Genomic DNA, 25,724 nt, shown 5'->3' with positions numbered 1-25,724 from the left:
GTCCCGCTTAGCACCTCCGCACTGGCTGGCGCTCCGCGGCCTCTTCAGGTGGGAGGTGCGGGAGAGGGTAGCTCCATCCGCATCGTTCTCGCTGGACATCACAAGAGAATATTTGCGTTTCCGCCCTGTACCCTCTGATTTCAGTGCATCTGCAGCAGCCCAGGCCCTGACCTGCTGTAAAATGGGAAGGCAATGTTTACTGGTTGGAAGTGCCCACAGGCTCACGAAAAACTGTGAAAGACCTGTGACTAGTCTCCGTCATTAGGAAGGAGGTTCAGGGCCACACTTGGCCAGAGCTCACTTCTCACTGGATGAATTCTGGCCGGGAGAGTAAATGTGCTTCATCCCCAGGAAAGCAGCAAGCCTCTGAAAAACCACTACCACTTTATAACGATTCCCCCCACTGGCTACATGGTCCCAAGTCACCAGCCTCCTGAAACATCCAGGGTGGGTCCATATACAAGCTGATGTTGTACTCAATGCAGAAATCAGAAATTACTAGGCGAGTGGAGCAGGGGAAGAGGTAACAACACAGTTAGTCTGGGCACAGGGACTTACAGCAACTGGGCATAGAAGCGAGCTCTGAGCTTCCAGGCAGCCAGGTAAAGGAGGGGAAGAAGCTGTCCAGTTACAGGAAGCACATTTTCATGGACCTGGATGTAGTTAAGGATGTCAGGACTCATGATTTTCATGGTTTTGCTTTTTTTTTTTTTTTAAGATTTTTATTGGGGAATTGGGGGGATGGGAACAGACAAGTTGCTGTCGTTTTGTTCTTCAGTCTAGTTGTGGAGGACGTTGCTTCACTGGCCCAAGTTGGCACCATCATTGTGTTCTTCCCGGGCGAGGCACATCAGTCGCAGCCTTCTGGACAGCCACTCACTGCGGCTGCTGGCCGCTCACGCTGGCGGCTGGCTACATACGGTAGACCATGGCAATCCACTGCCACAGGGGCTGCAGCCTACGCCGTCGCCGGCGACTCACAGCAGCCCAGCTCCAGGTCAAGCTGTTGTTCAGCATCTTAGCTGTGGAGGGCAGTGTCACTGGCCTTCATATGTGGGATCCGAACCGGGGCCCTCTGGCATTCCAAGCCAGTTCTTAACCATCGTGCCACTCGGCCGGCCCTGGTTTTGCTTTTTTGCTGGAGGCAATACAGACACATGGTAAAATAACGTAGACAAGCTACTGGAGAACCAGACAAGGGGCAGGTCTCCCTCCTATCTCAGGGCCCAGAGGCAGCCAAGGACACCCACTTCCCGTGTCTTTCTTCAACAGGGCAGATTGAACTTCTTCCAGGAACAACACCTGTCTGAGCTTGGCTCTGTGCTCTTGATTTGTGATCAGTTTTACAGTAAAGCAGCCCTGTCTGTTCTCCAAGGCTTGCCAGCATGCCAGTGACTCATTAAGCCCAGCTTGGGTAGGTTTAGGCAGGGCCACTGTAGGGGTTCCCAGGTCTTGCAGTGTCTGAGGAAGCTCCAGGACCATCAGTGTGACCCAGCCTCCAGGCGGGAAACCCCAGCCATGCTCCTAGGCTGATCTGTCCTCCTCCCCATGCATTCTAGGTAACCGTTTCCTCCTGGGGAAGCCCCTGGGTTACCTCCCAGGACCACACACACAAAAGTGCTCCGTGACAGAGATAAGCTTTGGTCCCTGTCTCACAGGCAGAGCCATCCCTGGGGAGGCTGCATGTGCCCAAGGCCCAAGAGGCCCCTGTATCAAGAAAACCCTGAGGGGAATGGGAGGAGAGCTCTTGGCTTGACCCACCTAGGTTCTGTCCTTTGGTCAGAAGGAATGAGCATATGGGCCTACCGTGAGGACTGCAGGTGAACTGGCCTCCACAGTGCTTAGCACCAAAGCAGGGGCCCCAGGACATCCAGGTGCTGGAGGCTGGGGGCAATCCAAAGGACTGGCAGACCCAGAGGGCAGAGGAGGTGGAAAAGGGCAACAGCCAGGACAGGGGCATTTGTTCTGGGATGAAAACAAACAGTGGCCCACATGCCCCAGCTGGGCTGGGCAAATGACTCCTACAGAGCCACTGAGGAGAAAGGGTGGGGCTGCTGTGCCAGAGGAAGGGCCTCCAACCTGAGACAGAGTGAGAACAGTGGGGTGCAGAGCACTTGTGGGTTTTCCTTGGAAAGCCTACATACCCATGTTCATTCACACCTGCACACGTGTGCCACACATGTACACACAGAAGGGAGGAAGGACACACAAAAGTTAACATGGTCGTCTCCAGAGAGGCAGACGGGTGTGAGGTTTGAACTTTATATACTTGTGTTAAGGTTTGAATTACTTCATAATGCACATTCAGCACATTCTTAACTTTAAAATGGGAGGACAAACTTTTTATTTCTTTCTATCTCTGTGCAACAGCAACTGCAACGAAGTTAACATAAAGTGAGATGGAGAGGAGGAGCCTACTGAGGTTGGGCTGGGGCTGCATGGAGCCTGAGAGAAGCAAAGCCAAGGTCAAGGAGGCACCACCATGAATTTCTAGACACCCCAGCCCCTGCTGAGGCCAGTGTGGTCAGTCCTGCCCAGAGATGTGTCTGCTGGGCCTACACAATGCCAGTTTAAATTTGATCTGGGTGCCAATAATAAAAACCTGGATTCTGGCTTTCATGGCAGCACTGTCTGTCCCCAGCTAGAAGCAGCCAAAACCAGGCAATGTCACCTGGGCCCCAGCCTCACTCCTGTGCCTTTTGGTTTGGGCCCTGAGACCTGTGGACAAGCACCTACTCTGCTAATCAGATGGTGTGAGCCTGGGGAGTCCCCATCCTTACACCCAGAAGCTGGAGAAAACTGCAGGGCAGACTCCTGGGTGAAGCCTGAGGGTGGGGGTAGGCTGGGCACAGATGCTGAATGTGACCCTCCATGGCCTGGGGTGAGGAAGTGGGGGCAGGGGGCAGCAGGATGTGGCATCTCTGATTTTGAAGTTCTCACAGCTCACCTGAGCTCCATCCCTGAGGGGTCTCCAGACCGCTGGTCCTCGGGCGGGGCCTGCACCAATACTGAGGGAAAAAGGAAGGATTAATGTCCTCAGCCCACCCAGAGGACACAGAGGTCAGGCACCCAGGCCAATCAATCAACCAATCAGGCAGTCAACATGTGAACAGTACCCCCACATGNCCCAGGCCAATCAATCAACCAATCAGGCAGTCAACATGTGAACAGTACCCCCACATGTTCTTTGCACAAGCTTAAGCTGGACAAGAATGTCACACAACACTGCCCTGCCTGGCATGCCACCCTCTCTGGTCCATATATACATACACACCTCAGGAGTAAACCCAAGGCCCCTGAAATGCCAAGGAAACAGTCACTGGAAGCTTTCTTCTGCTGCAGTGGGGTATGTAGTACAGGTTGGGCTCAGCGGGCCTGGGTGTTTAAACCCTGCACATCCCAAACAAAGGTCTGCTCCCTGACCTGCTCCTGGCAGGTCACCTCTAAGGCCTTGGAATATTCTGCCTATTAAGAGTATCTTTGTTTACCTAAGGCCTTGGGCGACACCACAGATAATTTATGCTGACCATGTGACTTAAGAGTAGGGACCTTGGATACACAGCATCAGTTTGACCTCTGAGGGGAATGGAGACTCAGTAAGGTCAGTCATGCTCCATGCCTATATGACTGACCCCCAATAAAAACCCTAGATGCCACAGCTCAGGTGAGCCTTCCTGGCTGACAGTACCATGTGTGTGTTGTCTTACATCACTGCTGGGAGAATTAAGCACTGTCCACAAGAGTCTCCTGGGAGGGCCGGCCAAGTGGCGCATTGGTTAAGAGTTGGCCTGGGACGCCAGAGGGCCCCGGTTTGGATCCCACATATGAGGGCCAGTGACAGTGCCCTCCACATCTAAGATGCTGAACAACAGCTCAACCTGGAGCTGGGCTGCTGTGAGTCGCTGGCGACGGCGTAGGCTGCAGCCCCTGCTGCAGTGGGTTGCCATGGGCTACCGTATGTAGCCAGCAGCCAGCGTGAGCGGCCAGCAGCCGCAGTGAGCGGCCGTCCAGAAGCCGGCGACTGATCTGCCTCACCCGGGAAGAGTACAATGATGGTGCCAACTTGGGCCAGTGAAGCAACGTCCTCTACAACTAAACTGAAGAACAAAAAGGATAGCAACTTGTCTGTTCCCCTTACCCCAATTCCCCAGTGCTGTTCCCATCCCCCAATTCCCCAATTTAAAAGAAAAACAAAAACTAAAGAGAGTGGACACTTAAGAGCTTCTTAGAGAATGAGCAATAAAAACCTGTTTAAAAAAAAAGGAGTCTCCTGGGAAAGGACAACTGGAAGCTTGTGCCTAATACCCCCAGACTAGGCACCTTTTTCCATTGCTGATTTTAATCTGGATCCTTTCACTGCAATAAACCATCATTGTGAATATTAATAGCCTTGCTAAATTCTGTGACTCCTTCTAGCAAATCCGTGAGCCTAGGGGTGGGTTTTGGGAACCCCCAAACATACCACAATAGTGACAGCCAAGGAAGAGGTTGGGATATCCGACTTCTGGACTGTCTGACAGCATCACAGCACTCATCTCCAAGAACACCTAGAGAAAGCCAGGGCCAGCCCCTCTACCCTGTCACATAGGAGCCAAGATCGAGTAAGGGTATTGGAGCAAAGGCAGGAGTTAATCATGTACATGTGAACTGTGGCGAACTTGAAACCATGTCATTTCCAGGCTGACTGAACATAACTATGCAGGCCCCACAGGATCCCATGAGTGCCAGGCCTGAGTCCATTCAGTGACCAGCAGGCGGTTGGGCCAACATCCACACTGTTGCAATGCAGTCTTTTTTATAGTGTGTGTCACCTAAGTATCCATTCAGTGGGAACCTGGGCACTGGAACCAGGGGACAGACCTCTAAGGAAGAGGCAAATTCTGGCCACTGTTCAGGAGACAGCCCACCTCAAAACGTTGGCAGTGGGCTTAGAAAGGAGCCCAGCACTACAGCCAAACACCCCATGAGAACCACAGCCGCATGCATCAAGTGTCACCTGCACCTTACATTTGTGCCTAGACAAAAGCAAGTCCTGCATGATCAAGGGCTTCCTTAGCAGGAGCTGAGTCAAATTTTCAGCTTTTCTAACATTGTCGCCTTGCAGCTGCTGACTCCAATGCTCATGTGCACTGATCCTTTGAAGAAAATAGGGAAGTGTCTTGGAATGCTGAGACCCGAGGGAATGATCTCGGTAAAACTTCCTTATCCGGTGGTCTCGGAATGCTGAGGCAATCACGGGGATCATACGTATGTGTGAAAGCACAACTCGTGCTTGATCACAATGAATTTTGCTGAAGCAGCTGCCGGTCTAATCAAATCAATTAACTGGGCATAGATAGTCAAATTGACTTCTTTGTGACAGTTGTAAATAAAAGTTATTCACCCGCCAGGATCAGGGCTTGCTCTCAGTCTGCAGAGACAAGACCCCTGGACCGCAGAAACTCTATTTTTGTCTCTTGTGATTTCTTAACCCATCGCTGCCCCTCCTCGAAACCCCAGCCCTTGTCACGTGGGGCGTGATATCTGGTGCCTTAACATGGGACTTCGAAGAGGGAGAATGAGATTCCGAGTCTAAGAAAAAAGGTTAAATGGCGATAGGGCCCCAGGGAGGAGCCGCGGCAACTACCGAATAAAGAGGTAGGGAATATCCCAGGCAATTTAACCAGGGTAAACGGAAATTTATTTAAAAACTTTTGTGTAAAAGAGTGTGAATGTGTGAGTGATTGATTATAGTTTCAAGGCTAAATTAGTCACAAAAGTTGAGTGAGCTCCAATCTGCGGTTCTGTAATTTGTCATAAGGCATAACGGTGACTGGACGTTTGTCTGCGGACACTTGTTCACCAGTCCGGGGGCTTATACTGGAGCACCTTCAGCCAAGACAAACTTAGTCCCGCGAGGGATGTGGCCAGATGAGCATCTGAATGAAATTTGAGTGAAAGACTTACTTTCTTTCTTGTTACTAACATGGGAAACACTGAGAGCGAAGACAGACCTTATATTAATCTGTTCAAACAGCTAAGAAGCTGGGGCAGCTTGAATTTCAGACCAGAGATTAGAAGAGCTTTTAAGGGTAATTGAAACTTATTGTTCCTGGTCATCTAATTTAGGAATAGTAGACTTGAAAGTATGGGAGGAAATCGGTGAGGAACTCCTTGACGTACAGTATTCAGGCGTTGCCTCTCCCGGCAACAACTTGGATTACTTGGCGGATAGACCGGTCAGTTTTAGAGCCTTTACAAACAGCCGCGGAAGGAAAAGAGGACAAGGAAGAAGGCTATAATTCGCCTTCAGTCCGTTTAGTTCCGCCTCCACCACCTCCATCAGCTAAGGCGAGGGAGAGGGCACATTCCAGGCTGCAGAAGGAAAGTGTTAATCCTTTCCTCCCCACTGCTCGCCCCCCTCCCCCTCCTAGGAGAGATTCACAGACACAGCTTTCCGCAGTAGAAAGAGCCATCCGGGAGGCGCGTCTGGAGGGTGATTTGGAAGCTTTAGCTTTTCCTGTTATACTTCATGAGTGTGATGCTCCTGGTACAGATCCTCAAAACCCAAATGGAGTTTATGAACCTCAGTATGAGGCTTTTCCTTTTAAGATATTGAAAGAATTAAAATTTGCTGTAACTCAGTATGATCCTACCTCGCCATTCACCCTAGACATAATTCGTAATTTGGCTGATGGAAATCATTTAATTCCTATAGATTGGTGTACAATGGCTCAGACATGCCTTTTGCCTGCTCAAATTTTACAATTCAAAACTTGGTGGACAGATGGAGCAGAAACCCAGAGTAGATACAACCAGTCGCATAATATTGCTATTTCTCAAGATCAGCTCCTAGGGACAAATAACTGGGATAGCACCAGGAATCAGCTAGTTATGGATGATCAGCCTATAGCTCAATTAAAAAGGATTTGCTTAAATGCATGGGAAAAGAAACAGATGGTCAGGCTCCAAAGTCTTTTAAAAAAAAAAACCTGCAAGGGCCGGCCAAGTGGCACGTTGGTTAAGAGCTGGCTTGGGATGCCAGAGGGCCCCGGTTCAGATCCCACATATGAGGGCCAGTGACACTGCCCTCTACAGCTAAGATGCTGAACAACAGCTCAACCTGGAGCTGGGCTGCCATGATTCGCCGGGGACGTTGTAGGCTGCAGCCCTTGCTGCAGTGGGTTGCCATGGGCTACCATGTGTAGCCAGCAGCCAGCGTGAGCGGGCAACAGCCAGCGTGAGCGGCCAGCAGCCACAGTGAGCGGCTGTCCAGAAGCCGGCGACTGATCTGCCTCACCCGGGAAGAGCGCAATGATGGTGCCAACTTGGGCCAGTGAAGCAACATCCTCCACAGCTAGACTGAAGAACAGAAGGACAGCAACTTGTCTATTCCCCTTCCCCAATTCCCTAGCGCTGTTCCCATTCCCCCAATTCCCCAATAAAAATCTTTATAAAAAAAAAACCTACAAGGTCCAACTGAACCATATACAGAATTTGTAGCCCGCTTACAAGATGCAATAAGGAAGCAGGTAGATAATTTGCAAGCAGCTGAAATCATTCAACAAATCCTTGCCTTTGATAATGCAAATGATGATTGTAAAAAGGTTATTGGGCCAATGAAAGGAAAGACTGATCTGTCAGGTTATATTCACTCATGTCAAGGAGTAGGAACAGAGCAATTTAAGGCTGTGATGTTAGCTCAGGCAATGGCATGAATAGAAATTGGACAGAATAAATTCCCAGGAAGTTGTTATAATTATGGGAAATCTGGTCATGCAAGAAAAGAGTGTAGAAAGAAAATTAGAAACAGTTCCCGCACACCTAATACTGCAGCTCTTAGGAAACCCAGACAGCCTGAACTGTGTCCGAAATGCCAAAAAGGAAATCACTGGGCTTTAGAATGCCGGTCAATTTATAATAGAAACGGCACTCCACTTCCAGGAAACGGGAGAAGGGGCCAGCCCCAGGCCCAGACAAGAACCGGGGCATATATGGCACAGGAGATGCTTTAAAATTATCAGGCAGTGCCCATTCTAGACTTAATGACAATTAAGTCCAGCCATGGAAGGGAGTGCGGCAGTCGATGTCTGTTCAGCACAGGATATTTTATTGCTCCCTGGAGAATCCCCCTCCGTGTAGCCACAGCAATTTTTGGTCCGATCCCTCCTAATACTGTTGGACTTCTTGGTCGTTCTTATTTAACTTCCAAGGGAGTCACTGTTCATACTGGGATCATAGATTCTGATTCTGAGGGAGAAATTCAAGTAATAATGTCCTCTTCAGTTCCCTGGTCTGCAAAGAAGGGAGAGCGAGTCGTGCAATTGCTTCTCCTTCCGTATAGTCTCCCAGAAAAAAAGGGGATGCAGAAAAGGGGAACCGGAGGATTTGAAAGTACTGGTCAGGCAGGTGTTTTTCTAGTGGAAAAAATATCAGGAATTCATTCGTCCTGTTTGTCCAATTGAAATCCAAGGCAAAAAATGTGAAGGTCTTTTAGATATAGGGGCTGATGTTTCTATAATTAGTTCTCAAGAATGGCCAAAAAATTGGAAGGTACAGGAACCAAGTATTAACATAGTGGGAGTTGGCAAAGCTTCAGGCTTGTCAAAGTGTCTATATTCTTTTTTGTCTAAGTCCCGAGGGACAAAAAGGATTTTTACAACCCTATATTGCAGATATTCCAGTTACTATATGGGGAAGAGATTTACTTACACAATGGGAGGCAGACATTTGGATACCTCCTCAAAATAAAAAATTAATAAATTATATGGGATCTCCACCAGAAAGAAGTTTAGAAATTAACCAGGGGATTACTCAACCCAATCAGCCTTCGTCTCAGCAAAGGAAGAGAGGAATTAGGTTATCAGACAGAGATGCAAGAGCATTTTTTGTAGGGGCCACTGTCGCTGAGCTGCGAACTCCTGTAGCTCTCAAATGAATAAAAAACACACCTCTATGGATCGAGCAGTGGCCCCTATCTCAGGAAAAATTAGAGGCTCTAGCAGAATTAGTACAGATTCAATTAGAATTAGATCATATAGAACCTTCTACAAGTCCCTGGAATTTTCCAGTTATTAAGAAAAAAAAATTTTTTTTATAAAAACAAATTTTGTTATTAAGAAAAAATCAGGAAAATGGCGAATGTTCACTGACCTCCAAGCAGTTAACGCTCTCATTGAGCCCATGGGTGCTTTGCAGACTGGACTTCCATAACGGTCCATGATTCCAAAAAATTGGCCTTTGATAGTAGTTGATTTACAAGATTGTTTTTATACAATACCTTTGCATCCTCAAGATTTTCCTAAATTTGCATTTCCTATTCCTTCAGCTAATAATAAAGAACCTATGAGAAGATATCAATGGAAAGTTCTACCTCAGGGAATGCTTGCTTAATAGCCCAACCATGTGTCAGCTTTTTGTAGACAGAGCTGTTCTGCCTGTAAGGAATAAATTTCCAGATTGCTATATCATTCATTATATGGATGACATTCTATGCGCTGCATCCTCTATGGAGCAGTTGGCAGCATGTTTTGACTTACTTAAAAAGCAGCTTGACTTAGCAGGACTTTGCATTGCTCCAAATAAAATACAAACCACACCAGTACAGTATTTGGGTACTGTTGTGGATAGACAGTCTATTCGACATCAAAAGGTTCAAATTAGAAGAGATCAAATTAATACTCTAAATGATTTACAAAAATTATTAGGAGACATTAATTGGTTACGTCCTATATTGGGCATCCCTACATATGCCCTCAGTCATTTATTTGGTCTTTTGCAAGGAGCACCGCAGCTAAATAGCTCGCCCAAGCTGACTCCTCAGGCCAATCAAAAATTGGAGCTTATAGAGCAAAAAATACAAGAAGCTCAAATTCAGCGCATCAACCCTGTGCAATCCTACAGGTCTTAATTTTTCCCACACCACATTTGCCTATGGCGGTAATTGTTCAACAGGATGACCTGGTAGAATGGCTTTTTCTTCCTCATAATTTTGTTAAGTCACTCCCTACTTATGAGGAATTAATTTCTGAGTTCATATCACGAGCTAGAACCAGAGTCCTTCATCTCAATGGAAAGGAGCCTAATAAAATTGTAGTTCCTTTTAAGAACTACAAATATCTCATTTAAATACTCATGCTGAGTCTTGGCAAATTGCCATCAATGATTTTTATGGGATTATTGACAATCATTATCCTAAAAATAAATTGTTTCAGTTTCTACAAAAAACGAATTGGATTTTACTTAAAAAACTTAGGCAGACGCCTATTCCTCAGGGTCTAACACTCTTCACAGACAGATCTAATAATGGCAAAGCAGCAATTTGTGAGAAGGGTAATCAGCTTATACAAACAAATTGCACATCAGCTCAAAGGGCTGAGTTAGTAGCAGTGTTAACAGCTTTACAAACATTTTCTGACCATTTAAATATTGTTTCTGATTCCGCCTATGTAGTACACACGGTGCAAAATATTGAAACTGCATCTCTTTCTAATAATTCTAATCAGTCTCTCCAGCTACTGTTTAACCAACTTCAGCAGGTTGTGAGAAACCGTCAGCACCCCTTCTTTATCATGCACATTTATGCACATACTACCCTGCCTGGGTCTGCTGAGACCAGGCAATTCAATTGCTGATTCATTAATAGGAAGTGTTCAGGTTGCCGAGGCAACAAACCTCCACTCCCTAACATGCTAATGCAGGTGGTCTGCATTCACAGTTTGCTATCTCTAACAACCAAGCCCGTTAAATTATACAGACATGCCTTACTTGTCAGATTCTTAACGATCCACAAGAGTCCTGAAGGAGTTAACCCTCGAGGTTTAGTCCCCAATGCTATTTGGCAAATGGATGTGACTCATGTTCCTCCATTTGGGCGGACATCCTTTGTTCATGTTACTATAGATACAGCTTCTGGTTTTTTAGTCGCCAATGTTATGACAGGAGAGACCACCGCCCATACCTGTCGTCATTTACTTGTTTGTTTTTCCATTATGGGCCTACCTTGTCCTATCAAGACAGACAATGGCCCTGCTTATACAAGCTCTAAATTTGTGCAATTCTGCGCTATATGGGGAATTTCACACACCACTGGGATTCCTTACAATCCACAGGGTCAAGCTATTGTTGAACATGCTAATTCCACCTTAAAAAAACAATTACAAAAACAGAAAAGGGGAGACAGCAAGGACCCCCTACAGATACAATTAGCAAAAGCTATGTTTACCTTAAACTTTTTGAATTCTTCTGGTTCAAGTACTGAACCACACTTTGGACGGACTGCAGCTGAAAGGCATTTCAACAGCATGCTTAGTCCAAAACCTTTGGAAAAAGTTCCTATCTGGTGGAAAGATATCCAAACTAATCAATGGAATTTAGGAAACTTGTTAACTTGGGGACAAGGTTTTGCTTGTATTTCTCCAGGTCCAGAGGAACAGCCTTTGTGGGTGCCTAGCAGATGTGTCAAACCTTACCATGAGCAATGGCTTGAGGAAGAGAAAATTAGCACGGATAGCAGACATAGAACCTCCAGTGTTCCAAATGTCCGGTCTATTGCTGACAACCACGCTGAAAAACCACCCGGATAGGCCCACCCCCTGGAGGAAGCACTCCCAAGACGGAGAAAGCTCAACCTCCCACACGGGGGCAATTGAAAAAGCTGTCTCAGATGGCAGAAAAGAATTTGGATGAAAAAGGCTTAACTAAAAATGATACCAACATGCTAGTTTCTATGATTGCAGTAATTTCAGTAGTAAATTATCTTTTGCAAAGTGTTAATTTTACTTATTGGGTTTATTTGCCTAACCCTTTTTTTTTTTTTAAAGATTTGTATTGGGGAATTGGGAGAGGGGAACAGTGTTGGGGAATCGGGGAAGGGGAGCAGACAAGTTGCTGTTCTTTTGTTCTTCAGTCTAGTTGTGGAGGACCTTGCTTCACTGGCCCATGTTGGTATTGTTGGGGTCACCGTTCGTTAACAAAAACTGAGACAAAAGGTTTTCGTTCCAAAGGCTTTATTAACCAAGCCTGGTGACCGTCTTATTCTGTAAGAGGAGATCGGCCTCCAGTCCTGGCAGGGAGGGAATTTATAGCTGAAGCTGGATACAGAAGCGAAAAAAAGTGGTTAGTGAGTAAAAGGAAAAATGGTTAGTTTATTTTATTTTAACAAGCTATTAAACATGACTTGCTTATCTTTTCCTAACTGGCTATAAAACATATCTCGCTTATCTTTTCCTAACTGGCTATAAAACATATCTCGCTTATCTTTTCCTAACTGGCTATAAAACATAACTCGCTTATCTTCTTGACAGGACATTCTGTTATGTTTTGCTGAAGCGAGAGTTTTTTTAATTCCTCTGGGGAGGGGTACTTTCCGAAATGAGCTTGCTTAGCCTTGGGTCTGGGCCTGGGTCTCTACAGTATTATCATTGTGCTCTTCCCGGGTGAGGCAGATCAGTCGCCAGCCTCTGGACGGCCGCTCACAGCAGCTCTTGGCAGCTCACACTGGCTGCTGGCCGCTCATGCTGGCTGCCAGCCACACACAGTATCTCATGGCAGCCCACTGCAGCAGGGGCTGCAGCCTACACCATCACCGGCAACCCACAGCATCCCAGCTCCAGGTCGAGCTGTTGTTCACCATCTTAGCTGTAGAGGGCGCAGTGTCACTGGCCTCATGTGGGATCCGAACCAGGGCCCTGCTGCTCAGAGCTGGCGTCCCAAGCCAGCTCTTAACCAATGCACCACTCGGCCGGCCCTGCCTAATCCTTCTTTATTTACTGTTTTAAATCACATGGCTGTGGGTTATTTAAAAAACACCTATTTGCATTGGTTTAAAGACCTCCCGTGTCTCTCACTTTGTCACCAAACCTGGGAAGTTCTCAGAGAGAAAGGAAATAACTACTTTAAAATGTAACTGAAATATTTCTACTTATTGTGTTTAATCTTAGCTTTACTGTAAATATCCAACAACTACAGCAGGAGATGGATTTGATGACATGCTCACTTATCACTCCTGCCTGGAGATGAAACGCTTTCCGCGGATGCGGAAGAGTTTTCTACTTTAAACCCCCTCCCTTGGGTAAATACCCTCGGAGAAGGAGTTATGGGTGCATTTCTAATCTTATTGATTTTATTGTTTCTATTTTACCTAGTCATCTGCCACAGACAACAAATGCTCAGACTGGAAATAATCAGGAAACCACCTAGTCTGTGTTCCTCATATTGCTAAAATAAAAAAGGGGGAGATGTCACCTTGCAGCTGCCGACTCAAATGCTCCTGCACTCTGATCCTTTGAAGTCATAAGGAAGTGTCTTGGAATGCTGAGACCGGAGGGAACGATCTCGGTAAAACTTCCTTATCCGGTGGTCTCGGAATGCTGAGGCCATCCCGGGGATCATAAGTATGTGTAAAAGCACAACTCGTGCTTGATCACAATGAGTTTTGGTGAGATAGCTGCCAGTCTAATCGAATCAATTAACTGGGTATAGATATTCAAATTGACTTTTTTTGTGATAGTTGTAAATAAAAGTTATTCTCCCGCCAGGATCAGGGCTTTCTCTCTCAGTCTGCAGAGACAAGACCCCTGGCCGGCAGAAACTCTATTCTTGACTCTTGTGATTTCTTAACCCGTCGCCACCCCTCCTCGAAACCAACATGTGCAGAACTGGCTTCATATACCCCCAGAGACCCCAGCGCCATCCAGCAGTAGCCTCTGCCAGGGGTCTGGGTTCCAGCCCCTCCTGAGTTTCTTATTTCATCACTCTAACCTCTTCCCTGTGTCCCCACAGCTCTTAGGAACGCATCCTGTTCCCTGTGGCTCTAAGCCATGGCCCCTTAGGGCTCTTTCTGTTCTTTTTCACTCAACACCTAGGTCAAGTTCCTGACATTAAATTCCCTGTTAAAACAAGTTGTGTGGGGCTGGCCGAGTGGCTCAGTTGGTTAAGAGTTGGCTTAAGAGCGCAAGCTCTGAGCAACAGGACCGCCGGTTGGATTCCCACATGGACCAGTGATGCTGCGCCCGAGCTGAGCTATCACTGAGCTGCCAACAGGTGGCAGGATGGCTCAGCTGATGTAACAAGATTGCCTGTTGGATGGTGGGCTACGCCCACCCGCAACTAAGATTGAACTTGGCACATTGAGCTGAGCTGCCACCAAATGGCTCAGTAGATAGAGCGTGTGCTCTTAACAACAAGGCTACTGGTTCAACTCCGGCCTGGGATGGTGGCTACGCCCACCCGCAACTAAGATTGAACACAGCATGTTGAGCTTAGAGGCACGAGTTGCCCATGGGAAGCCAGATGGTAACTGGTGCCCTCCACAATGAAGATTGAAAAACAACTTGGCTGGTCCCCCTCCTCAATTCCTCAACACTGTTCCCTTCCCCCAATTTCCCAATAAAATCTTAAAAAAAAAAAAAAAGTAAATTAAAACAAAAAACAGGTGGTGTGATAGCAGTTCCTCACGAGGTCAAAGTGACTACATGACCCATCAATTTCACCCCTAGGTGTAAAACCAAGAAAAAGGAAAGGTTTGTCCACAAAGAAACATGTACATGTTTACAGCAGCAGTATTCACAGTAGCCAAAAGGTACAAACCACCCAAATACCCATTAACGGACAAATGACTACAGTGTGGTGTATATCCACACAACAAAATGTTATGTAGCCACAAAAATGAGAGAGGTGCTGACGTGCTACAACATGATGAACATTGAAAACTTTATTGAGGAGGTCTTCGAATAACATCGTTTCATTCAGCATTTCACTAGAACATGATGAGATGCCATAGGAACTTAACTCTTGTTCATATCAATTAGCCTGTGAGAAAGTGGGTTTTATAATACATCACTTCCCTTAAAGTCACAGGACCTATCAACAACACTGAGGACTTACTGTATTCAATGAAAGCCAGTTATAAAAGGCCACATAATGTATGATTCCATTTAATGAAATGCCCAAAATAAGCAAATCCAGAGACACAAAGCAGATTAGTGGCCGTCAGGACATTCAAAGAGGGAAGAACAGATTGACTGCTGACAGGCATGGAGTTTCTTTGGAAGTGATTAAATTATAGCATCAAGACAGTGGTGTTAGCAGTATAATTTTGTGAATACTGTATATTAAAACCCACAAACTGTACCCTTTTTGGGTATGTGAATTATAGCTTAGTAATGCTGTTTTCTGTTAAAGTGCTATGGTTTCTACTTCTTGATACAGAGGGCCAAGCAGGCAAGAGGCACGCCATAGGCATGTGTGAGCAGTGAGTGCACAGATGCAAGGGTAAAGGATGGCTGTCACCTCCTCACAGGTTCACATGTGGAGTCCAAGGTGAGGATGTCACATAGCAAGAACTGCAAAGCCACCCTTGGCTAGGCTGACCTCTGCGCTTACCTCTTCTTGTCCCCAACCCCTGCAGAAAAAGAAAGACACCCTAATTGTGACTGGTGGTCTCTGTCCAAGTCTCCAACCATACTAGGCTCCAATGGGGCAGGGACCTTGCCTGTCTCCTTTCCTGCCAGACCCACAGGGCCTGTCAAATGGCATACACTTGTAGGGACCTTGTGAGGAAAGAGAAAAGGAAGAGAAAGGAGACCCAGTGCACCCTGAAAGGGTGAGATATCACGCCAACCTCAAGCTGGGAGGCTCAGAGGCTTAGAAAGGCCCCAAACAAGTTGCAGCCTGAGTCGGCTTCCCAGTGATAAGAACACTGAGGGCCTGGGCAGAGCTGGCAGGCACTCAGGACCTAGGACCATGGGTTTTGTCCCTTGCAGTCCCCACACCCAGGCCTGCTGCCCTGCCCTGGGCCCCTGGCTTACCATTCTGCCTCAACACATGGGCGAGGTCCTCCACCAACGCCATGGCCTCCTCCCCACTCTCAGGGTCCTGGGACTCCACCCAGACCCGGGTGTCAGGTGGCAACATGCCCAGGAACTGCTCCAGCACCAGCAGCTCCAACATCTGCTCCTTGGTGTGCACCTCGGGTCGCAGCCACTGGTGGCACAGTGCACGCAGCCAGGCCAGGGCCTCATAGGGACCTGCTGCCTCCTCATACCAAAAGCTGCTGAAGCGCTGGCAGGGATTCCTACTGGGTCCAGGGGGCAGTGCTGTGGGCTGAGGGTTGGGGTAGGGTTCAGGATCACATGCGGCAGACTCATCCTCCTCCATCTTGACGATCACGAGCTCTTCCTGATCGAGGGGTGCTGGGTTGGCTGCCATGGCGAGACCTCGGGAAGCTGGCCTCACCTGCCCTCACTAAGGCCTCACACACCGTCTTCCTGGGACACATGCCCACCCAATTAGGGTCATGGACCCCCCTTGCCCCTCCACCCACCCACACGCGGCAAGGCCACTTGCTGTGGGGGAAACTGTCCCCAAACTCAGGTAACTGGCAATCTGGCAGGGGACACCTCCAATTTTGACCTCCCCATCTGTACCCTCAGGACACCTGGCACTGCGAATCCAGTTCAGAGGCAAGTGAGCCCACCCCCGCAGGGAAGCTTTCAGGATCTCAAGCCAGACTGGGCCAAGGTAGGAGGCCTGCTCCAGGGGACGGGAAGCGTGGACATGCCCAGTCTCAATGAACTGAGAGAACCCCACAAGCAGCGAAACAAAGGTGCTGGCAGGAATTAGCAGAGGGTTGGTGCCCAGGGAGGGTCTGAATGAGTGAAGGATGCAGTCTGAGGGGCACTAGGAAGAGTGATGTGGGAGACAGACTGGAAGGGCAAGATGGAAGCTGGGGACAGCTGCAGAGCAGCCAGCGTGGGCCAGGTGCAGGGATAGCAAAAGCTGACTCCTACACTGAAAGGCCTTCCTTCCGCCACAGCAGACTCCTACAGAGCCTGAGAAGCTGGGCTCAACTCAACTTAGCCAAGAGATCAAGCATGGACATGGAGAGATGTCCACTCTCCAAAGCTAAACAAGAAAGCTGTGGCCCTCCTCAACATGATACCACTAAGATTTTAAAACAACAAACCTCTGCAGGCTTATATGACTGTGTGTACACAGGAGCTACTGTTACAAACGTTCAGAAAAGGGTCCTGAAAAACAAAACGTAAACTGGCAATTCCAGGGAAAGGAATTGCAGGACATCCACTTTTTCCTTTATAAATATCTGCATACAATCTGAATTTTTTTTGCAACAGACTTTCACCATTGCAACTTCAAATAATAGATTGTTTTCAATGCCAGTGCGTCTTTCAAAAGCCTAGTCAGGGCTCCCCAGATCCCGGCGACCCCAGACCACACACCCCTAACCCCCAGGCTCCTGGATACCCTCAGGTGCCCTGAAGAAGTAACAGATGGAGGGGAGCATTTTGGGCAAAGGCCGTGTGGCCAGGGCGATCCTGCAGAGCCTCGGCCGAGTAACGGTCTGGATTTTAAACCCCGTATACGGGGAGCGCCCCCCCCCGCCCCTCCCCGCCCCGCCTCACTTTCACCTTAAGGAGGGAGGGACGCGCGCGCAGGTGCAGTGGGATCAAGGAGGGGATCCAGTGTTCTCAAAGTGAGGACAGTCTACAGTTTAGGGAGAGGAGGGTGGAAAAGCAAACAGATTGTGTGCACAAAACTAGCAACCACAGGAAGGAGTCCCAGGAACTTCGGCTGAGGAGGGCACCAGCACCCATCCGTGGGTAGCGACCCGGAGCCATGGAGAGCGCCGGACTCAGACAGGAACCACTTCTGGGGCAGGCCACGCCCAGCCAGACTCTCTGTCCCGGTGGCCCCGCGCCGCTGTTCCCCGCCGAATCGCTGGGGCTCCTAGGAAGACCGGTGATGCTTTTCTGCCCCACCTCCCCTACTGCTCTCCGGCGGGCTGCACACCCTACCCCCGGGCCTTTCCGGCGCCTCTGGCCGCACCGTGCCCGGACTCACCGCCCCCAGGAGCCACGCGGACAAACCACCCTGGGGCCCGAGGAGCAGGAGCATCAGACCGCCCCACAGCCTTTTTCCGCGCTTTGCGCTCCCCAACTCTCATCCCACCCCGACATTCCACGCAGGCACGCGAAGGAATGAAGGGGGCGGTCTCCGTGGCTACGGCCTCTCTGTGGCAACGGCCTGCGCCCAGAAGTGAAAGGCGAGCGAAGCAGGTTCTGTCGGCAAGGTTCTCTGGAAAAAGGTAATCCTCGGCAGGTCAGAGAGCCGGTCCGTAGAGACTACATTTCCCAGGAGGCAGCGGGCACCTGCGCTCAGGTCCGGAGTGGACTGCAAGGCCACCTGGAAACGTAGTTCTTCAGGGGCCTGCGACAGGGTGCTGGTTGAGAGTCCAGGGCGCTCCGCTGAGCGTCTGTGGATGGCCAAGCGCCCTCCCTGACTCCAAAGACGCGCGTCCTGAAACCCATGCATGCATCGTCCCCGCCACGCACTGCCTGCGTGACTTGAGTCCAGTCGCCTCCCAAGCGCTTGGCTGGTACAAGGCGGCTGAGCCACTGGCCGCTCACCTGCCTCTCTAGAACTTCCACCGGTTGGGATTTGGCCTCAACAACTCCTGCCTGGTCACTTGCCTCCTTCAGCCGCTGTATCGCACTAAGCTTCCATCCAGGCGGCTGCTTCCTCCCGGTAGTTCCTCAGGCCTTCACTAACCCACCCACCATTTGGGGCTGCCTCTGACAACCCCTCTGTGACACGTGGCATTTTGAAATGATCCATTTTCTGATTGTCAGCAACATACCCGAAGGCTGGGGCACCACCTCCCTAGAAAGCCTTTCCTATCATGTCCAGTCCTGTGCCCTGGCTAGGTTGCGGTCCCTCCTAAGTCGCCCGTCATAGCCCTTGTCACATAGAACATAACCTCTGGACTGGCAGCTCCTGAGACCAGTCTCCGGAACCCTGGCCTCCCCAATACCCAACACATTTCAAGTGCGCATAATCTGTGCAGTGAACTAACCCAGGCTGTCACCTGGGTCCTAAGAAAAGTTACCCCCATTCTTGCCATTCCTCACCACTCTCTCCAGGAAAGCAAGGGGACTCACTGAAACTTTCTCCCAGTAAAGCTGGGCCCTCCCGCTCCCTGGCCCCAGCCCATCGTGTTGACAGCAGGCCTATCACTGCAGGTGTTAGCTGGGACAGAGGTGGCTGAAGTCCTTTATCCCATCTTTATTTCTTGGTGTGTGCATGGGCACAGACACATGCAGGTACCCGTATTGAATGGAATCAAGCCCAAACATCTGGGCCGGCCGAGTGGCGCGTTGGTTAAGAGCTGGCTTGGGACGCCAGAGGGCCCCGGTTCGGATCCCACATGTGAGGGCCAGTGACACTGCCCTCTACAGCTAAGATGCTGAACAACAGCTCGACCTGGAGCTGGGCTGCCGTGGGTCACCAGCGATGGCGTAGGCTGCAGTCCCCTGCTGCAGTGGGCTGCCATAAGCTACCATGTGTAGCCAGCAGCCAGCGTGAGCAGCCAGCAGCCGCCGTGAGTGGCCGTCCAGAGGCCAGCGACTGATCTGTCTCACCCAGGAAGAGCGCAATGATGGTGCCAGCTTGGGCCAGTGAAGCAACATCCTCCACAACTAGACTGAAGAACAAAAAACAACAGCAACTTGTCTGTTCCCCTTCCCCCCAATTCCCCAGCGCTGTTCCCCTCCCCCAATTCCCCAATAAAATCTTTAAAACAAAAAAGCCAAACATCCCTGTCTCACTACCTGTGACTCACCCAGCTGAAGCACAGAAACACCTTCCCTTGCTGACCATCTGTGTTTTGGTGGCCTATGTGGTATGTATGCAGAGGAGACACCCCAGAGTGTCTATTGTTACTGTCTAGGAGACAGGAGAGCAAGCTGGAATGAAGGGAGAGACCGAGACTGTCCAGGGAGGCCATCCAGCGCAATCAGAGCTGTGGGTCTAACCTCAGGGAAAGGCTGGGCTGCAGCCAGTGCACCGAGAGCCAATCCTGAGGTGGCCACTGAGACCTTAGGAATGGATGGGATTTCCCAAAGGGCGCTAGACCAGGGAGACCATCAGGGTCACAAAAGTCACAGCCTCAGAGGCTGGAGGGAAACCAAGATGACCGTACCTCAGAAACCCAAAGAGGAAAACACCTCCAAACCAAAGAAGTGACTCCTAGTATCAAAAGCCACATGCCCGGGGTGGCCAGTTAGCTCAGGTGGTTAGAGCACAGGCTTGTAACAAGGTTACCGGTTCGATTCCCACATGGGCCAAGGAGCTGTGCCCTCCACAAAGACAAAACACACTGTTCCCCAATAGAATTTCTTTAAAAAAGAAAAAAAAAGCCACATGCCCATGGGCTCTGGGCAGGGAAGGCATGAGAGACCTAGGACAACAAAGGCCATGGAAGCCAGAAGGGGTGAGGATGACATGTAAAGTGCACAAGAAAATGCTGAGATCAGGAAACCCTCATCTAAAATTGGGTAGGACAGGCCAACACAGTGGTGCGAGAATGAGGTCAGGGTTGGCAAATGGCAAGAGCTGGTCTTGACCCTAGCCCCTCACCACAAGGAAGACCACCTGGTGGGTTGTGCTGGGCCACCATGGTGCCACAGGGTGTGTCTCTGTCAGGGACAGGCACTCCCAAGCCCCACAGCTCATCTGCCAGGCAGAGAACACCACCATCCTGTTCTCCGAGTCAGGGAAACAAAATGTCATCAGACAGGGCTTATCTAAGGTCAGGCCCAAGCCTCAAATCATGCAGGACAGGTCTGTCCTTCTGGATCTGTGCCCTTAGCCACGCACCCACCCTCTGGAAGCCCCACCTGGGTCAAGTGCAGGCTTCCTGCTAGTGCCCTTGCTGCTACCACAGGGCCTCCTGAAGATGCAGCTGCTCGAGCCTGTCGCCTCCCTTGCCGGTACAGCTCCCAGAGGCGGGTGAGGGCACCGTGGACATCCCGGGACACCTGCAGGCTGCGCTCCCGGTTGGGATCATTCTCTACGAGGACCTGTAGGCCAGCAGTGAAGTGGGACAGGACCTGGGCCAGGTGCTCAGGGCTCAAGGCACCCGGCCCAGCTTCCTCAGTCTCTACACCCACCATGGCCTCAGTGAGATCCAGTTCTGGTCTTTCAGGGGCCAGGCCTTTTGCTGCCTTCCAGGGCAGCCCAGAGCCACTGGCATCCCCATTCTCTGCATCCTGGGGGACCCTGCGGGGTGTGGACTCCACATGGGCCTGCAGCAGGCTGGCAACACGGGCCTCAGCCATGTCCCCAAGGCCCACGTGGCTGGCCAGTGCTACAATACTGCCATGGAGCACGGCATCAGGCTCTGAAGTGCCAGCGGGCACACACTCGGGCCAGAGCTTCCTCCAGGCACTGTTCATGGTGGCAGTCTGCAGGTCCGCCCAGGCCTGGGCAATGTTATACACTGCAGTCATGACAGTATAGCTGCGCCAGAACTCCCGCACAGAGGACTGGTCTCCACCAGCTGTGTCCTGGACCAGCTGGCTAAGGGTGCGGCGCAGGTAACAGGCCTTGAAGGCTGCGATGACGCCCTGGTTCATGGGCTGGATCAGGGCCGATGTGTTCTTTGGCAGGAACTCGACGTGCACATGGGTTGAGAAGCTGCCCAAGTGGGCAGGGTGGCAGGGTGCACTGTCCAGGAGCAGCAGGACACGGTGGGGGAGGCCATGGCTGGTGCAGTAGCTCTCCACGGCAGGGCAGAAGCAGCCGGTAAACCACTCCTGGAAGATGCTGGGTGTCAGCCAGTCGTTGCGGTTGGAGCGCCAGATCACGGGCAGGCTGGCCTTGGAGCAGCCTTTGAGTGCACGTGGGTTCTCCGAGGGGTACACCAGCAGGGGCTTCAGCTTGAAGTCACCAGCTGCGTTGCCACCGAGAAGCAGGGTCAGGTGGTCCTTAGGGGCTTTGGGCCCGGGGCTGGCCACCCCCTCCAGCGCCAGCAGCATGCGCTCAGGCACCCGCTTCCAGAACAGGCCCGTCTCATCCACGTTGAAGACTTGGTGCGGTGAGTAGCGGCCCTCTTCCAGAATGGTGCGCAGCAATAGTGGGTAGCAGGCGGCAGCCTGGGCATCAGCCACGGCTGGCTCGTCCGTCAACAGCACATTGTGGCGTGCCTTGAAACGGGCAAACCAGCCATTGCTGGCCCCAAAGGTTTCAGCCTGGGTGCCGGCACCCTGCTCGTGCTGCAGCTGTGCAAAGAGACGGCGTGCCTTGTCCTGGATGAGCAGTGTGCTGATGGGCAGGTCCTGCTGCTTCTGCTCCTCAATCCACAGGCTCAGCAGGCGTTCCATGTGGCCCATCACCACACCCCGGCAGCGGGTCAGCTGCTTGGCACTGACAGGCGTAGCCGCCTGGGAACTGGCCCAGATCTTGTCCCTGTTGACACGAATCGAGGCGACAGTGGACGTGGCCAGCCCCAGAGCCCGGGCAATCTGCGTCAGCTTCTCACCCTTCTCAAACCTCCGAAGCACTTCCAACTTCATGTGTAAGGTGATGGACTTCCGGTCCCGCTTGCCACCATGACGGAGGCCAATCCCACCAAGGGGTGCCTTCCCCAACATCTGCAGGTGGGGGGTTGTCTTCATTCCACCTTCTTGTGCTAAACACCTCGACGAGCTTTCTATCCCCTGCCCCTCCACAGTAGCTACCACTGTGCCGACAATGGCAGACTCTTGGCCTCTCTGTAAGAGGGAGGACATACAGGCTGTGAGTACCTGGAACTCCCAACCACTGCCCAGCCTTCCCATGCTGACACAGAGCACTAAGCCCTGCTTAGAGGCACGCCCAGACCCTTCTCTCCCTACACTAAAGGCATTGCGCGTTCATGTCCAAGCATTCTTTGCATCTAGAAGAGCATGTCACTTAGTTTTAGCTCAAGAGATCAAGAGAGAGATAAGACTTCACTCTCTTCCCCCAACAAACCACCTGCAACCACAAGGGGAAGCCAAGAGCATCTAGAAACCCTGACCTACCTCCCAGACCCTGATGAGTGGATGAGTTACCCTTCTCCATGCTTCTCACTCAGAGACATCAATCATCAATGTGGGAGACTGAATAAGGATGTCTCCTAAAGCTGTCCACATCCTAATCCCAAGAACCTATGAATAAATTACCTTACATGGCAAAAGAGACACTGCATGTGACTGAGTTAATAATCCTGAGATGAAGGGGCCGGCCGAGTGGCTCAGTTGATTAAGAGCTCGCTCAAGAATGCGAGCTATGAGCAACAGCGTCGCCGGTTTGATTCCTGGACCGAGTTGAGCGGCCGCTGAGCTGCCAACAGGTGGCAGGATGGCTCAGATAAAAAAATATATAAAATGTAATAATAATCCTGAGATGGGGATATTACCCAAATGGGCCCTAAATGTAATTACAGGGGTCCTTGTAAGAGGAGGCAGATTTCACTCAGAAGAAGGCAATGTGACCACTGAAGCCTAGAGCCTCCAGAAGGAACCAGACCTGCTAAAACCTTGATTTTAGCCCAGTGAGACCCATTTCAGATTTCTGACCTTCAAGACTCTAAGATAATAAATCTGTGTTATTTTAAACCACTAAGTTTGCAATGATACTTAACAGCAGTCATAGGAAACTCACACGGAAGGGGATCTCCCTAATTAGTGCCACCACCGTGGACTACCTGGGGATAGATGACAGAGGTGCTTCTCCACAGGGCAGCCAGAATGAGTCAGAAGAATTACATCAGTTAAGAGCCCTTCCCGCCTCTCACTTCTAAGTAAAAGCCACAGTCCCCACCAACTTCCTCAAGGGCATTGAAGCCTCCTTCTCTCCTTTGCTAGTTCCTGACCACATACTCTGAGCAGACTAAGGGGGCTCCTACTCAGGGCCTTTGCTCCCATGGTTCCTTTGGCCCAGAGCTGGGGGTCTTCCCTCTGGTCTGTATGGCTTGTTCACTCTCCTTCTGCAGGTCTCTGCTCAGATGTAACCTGATCAGAGAGGCCCTCCCCGCCTATGTTTTATTGTGCATCTCTCATACACTACCTGAGGGCAGGAGCTGTGTCTGTTGATCATTCTGCTTTGTCCCAGGCCCAGAATAGTTCCTGACACTTTGCAAGCATCCAGTAGTCGCTTGCTGAGTAAATTATTAAGTGAAGTACAGTGGTGGGACAGGCTTCTTGCCTGTCCAGGTCAAAGTAGCACCTGATCAAAACAGTAAAAAAAAATTTTAGGGCTGACCAAGTGGCTCAGTTGGTTAAGAGTTGGCTTAAGCACGAGCTCTGAACAACAGGGCCACTGGTTCGATTCCCACATGGGCCAGTGATGCTGCGCCCAAGCTGAGCTGTCGCTGAGCTGCCAACAGATGGCAGGATGGCTCAGCTGGTGTAACAAGATTGCCTGTTCGATGGTGGGCTACACCCACCCGCAACTAAGATTGAACTTGGCACCTTGAGCTGAGCTGCCACCCAGATGGTTCAGTAGATAGGGCATGCGCTCTTAATAACAAGGCTGCCAGGTTCGACTCCCACATGGGATGGTGGCTATGCCCACCCGCAACTAAGACTGAAATCGGCACCTTGAGCTGAGCTGCCACCCGGATGGCTTAGTGGATAGAGCGTGCGCTCTTAACAACAAGGCTGCCGGTTCAACTCCCACATGGGATGGTGGCTACGCCTACCGCAACTAAGATTGAACACAGCACCTTGAGCTTAGAGGCCACGAGCTACTGATGGGAAGCCAGATGGCAGCTGGCGCCCTCCAAAACAAAGACAAGAACAACAACTTGGCTGGTCTCCTTCCCCAATTCCCCAACACTGTTCCCCTCCCCCAATTCCCCATAAAAATAAAAATAAATTGTTTTTGAAGGAGTGCATGTGAAACACAGCGGACAAATGTCTCACGGGTCTGTGTTCTTGAAGAGGATATGGCACCTAGAACGAGTATTTCAGGAACCCATGGGTTGTACCTGGCTTGAAACCACAGGGCCCTCGAGCCAGGGAGGCAGGTGGGCATGGGAAGGCTCCTTCCTGGGAGGCCCCAAATTCCAGACCACTCGCGACCATCCTTCTCTCTCTGACAACCATGCCCTCGCCTACTCAACCACAATTTTATTTTATTCTTTTTTTTTTAAAGATTTTATTGGGGAATTGGGGGAGAGGAACAGCGTTGGGGAATCAGGGAAAGGGAACAGACAAGTTGCTGCCCTTTTGTTCTTCAGTCTAGTTGTAGAGGACACAGCTTCACTGGCCCATGTTGGTATTATCATTGTGCTCTTCCTGGGTGAGGCAGTTGCTCACCAGCCATTGGATGGCCGATCACGGTGGCTCACAGCACGCCACCTGCCGGCCAGCCCCACTGCAGCCTACGCAGTCGCCGGTGACTCATGGCAGCCCAGCTCCAGGTCAAGCTGTTGTTCACCATCTTAGCACAGCGTAGAGGGCACAGCGTCACCGTCCTTCATGTGGGATCCAAACCGGGACCCTGATGCTCAGAGCTGCTGTCCCAAGCCAACTCTTAATCAATGCACCACTCTGCTGGCTCTCAACCACAATTTTAAATTCACCCATTGATTCGTTTATTCTCTCCTTCCCCTTCTGGAGAGAAAGTCCCCAGGCCCGCTTCCCCACTTCTCTGTGGAAAACAGGGCTTGTCTCTTTTTTTTTTTTTTAAGATTTTTATTGGGGAATTGGGATGGGAACAGCGCTGGGGAATCCAGGAAAGGGGAACAGACAAGTTGCTGTCGTTCTGTTCTTCAATCTAGTTGTGGAGAATGTTGCTTCACTGGCCCAAGTTGGCACCATCATTGCGCTCTTCCCTGGTGAGGCAGATCAGTCGCCGGCTTCTGGACGGCCGCTCACTGCGGCTGCTGGCCGCTCACGCTGGCTGCTGGCCACACACGG

At 50.4% G+C, this 25,724-nt stretch overlaps 1 protein-coding gene across 5 annotated transcripts in view; it reads right to left on the bottom strand.

Annotated features, from left to right (window-relative positions):
- Positions 1–2,517: 2,517 nt before the first annotated feature.
- The window catches only part of LOC109377091 (tigger transposable element-derived protein 1-like), a 25,996-nt gene continuing 2,789 nt past the window's right edge, over positions 2,518–25,724 (bottom strand). The window contains exons 2-5 of one of the 5 annotated variants that reach the window (XM_019633338.1): positions 23,869–24,027; positions 20,949–22,550; positions 20,676–20,858; positions 14,343–16,083 (exon numbers count right to left, since the gene is read on the bottom strand). In XM_019633338.1, the coding sequence (XP_019488883.1) occupies positions 15,709–16,083; positions 20,676–20,858; positions 20,949–22,550; positions 23,869–23,898 (2,190 nt within the window). In that variant the 5' untranslated portion in view covers positions 23,899–24,027 and the 3' untranslated portion in view covers positions 14,343–15,708. Of the gene's footprint in view, positions 3,009–14,342; positions 16,084–20,675; positions 22,551–23,868; positions 24,028–25,724 lie in introns of those variants that run through there. The other 4 variants (XM_019633337.1, XM_019633340.1, XM_019633336.1 and 1 more) reach the window with 4 other exon arrangements.

Source organism: Hipposideros armiger, unplaced genomic scaffold, assembly GCF_001890085.2.
Source record: "Hipposideros armiger isolate ML-2016 unplaced genomic scaffold, ASM189008v1 scaffold_1286, whole genome shotgun sequence".
In the NCBI taxonomy this organism is placed as follows: Eukaryota; Metazoa; Chordata; class Mammalia; order Chiroptera; family Hipposideridae; genus Hipposideros; species Hipposideros armiger.
This window is presented reverse-complemented; position numbering and strand designations above follow the sequence as displayed.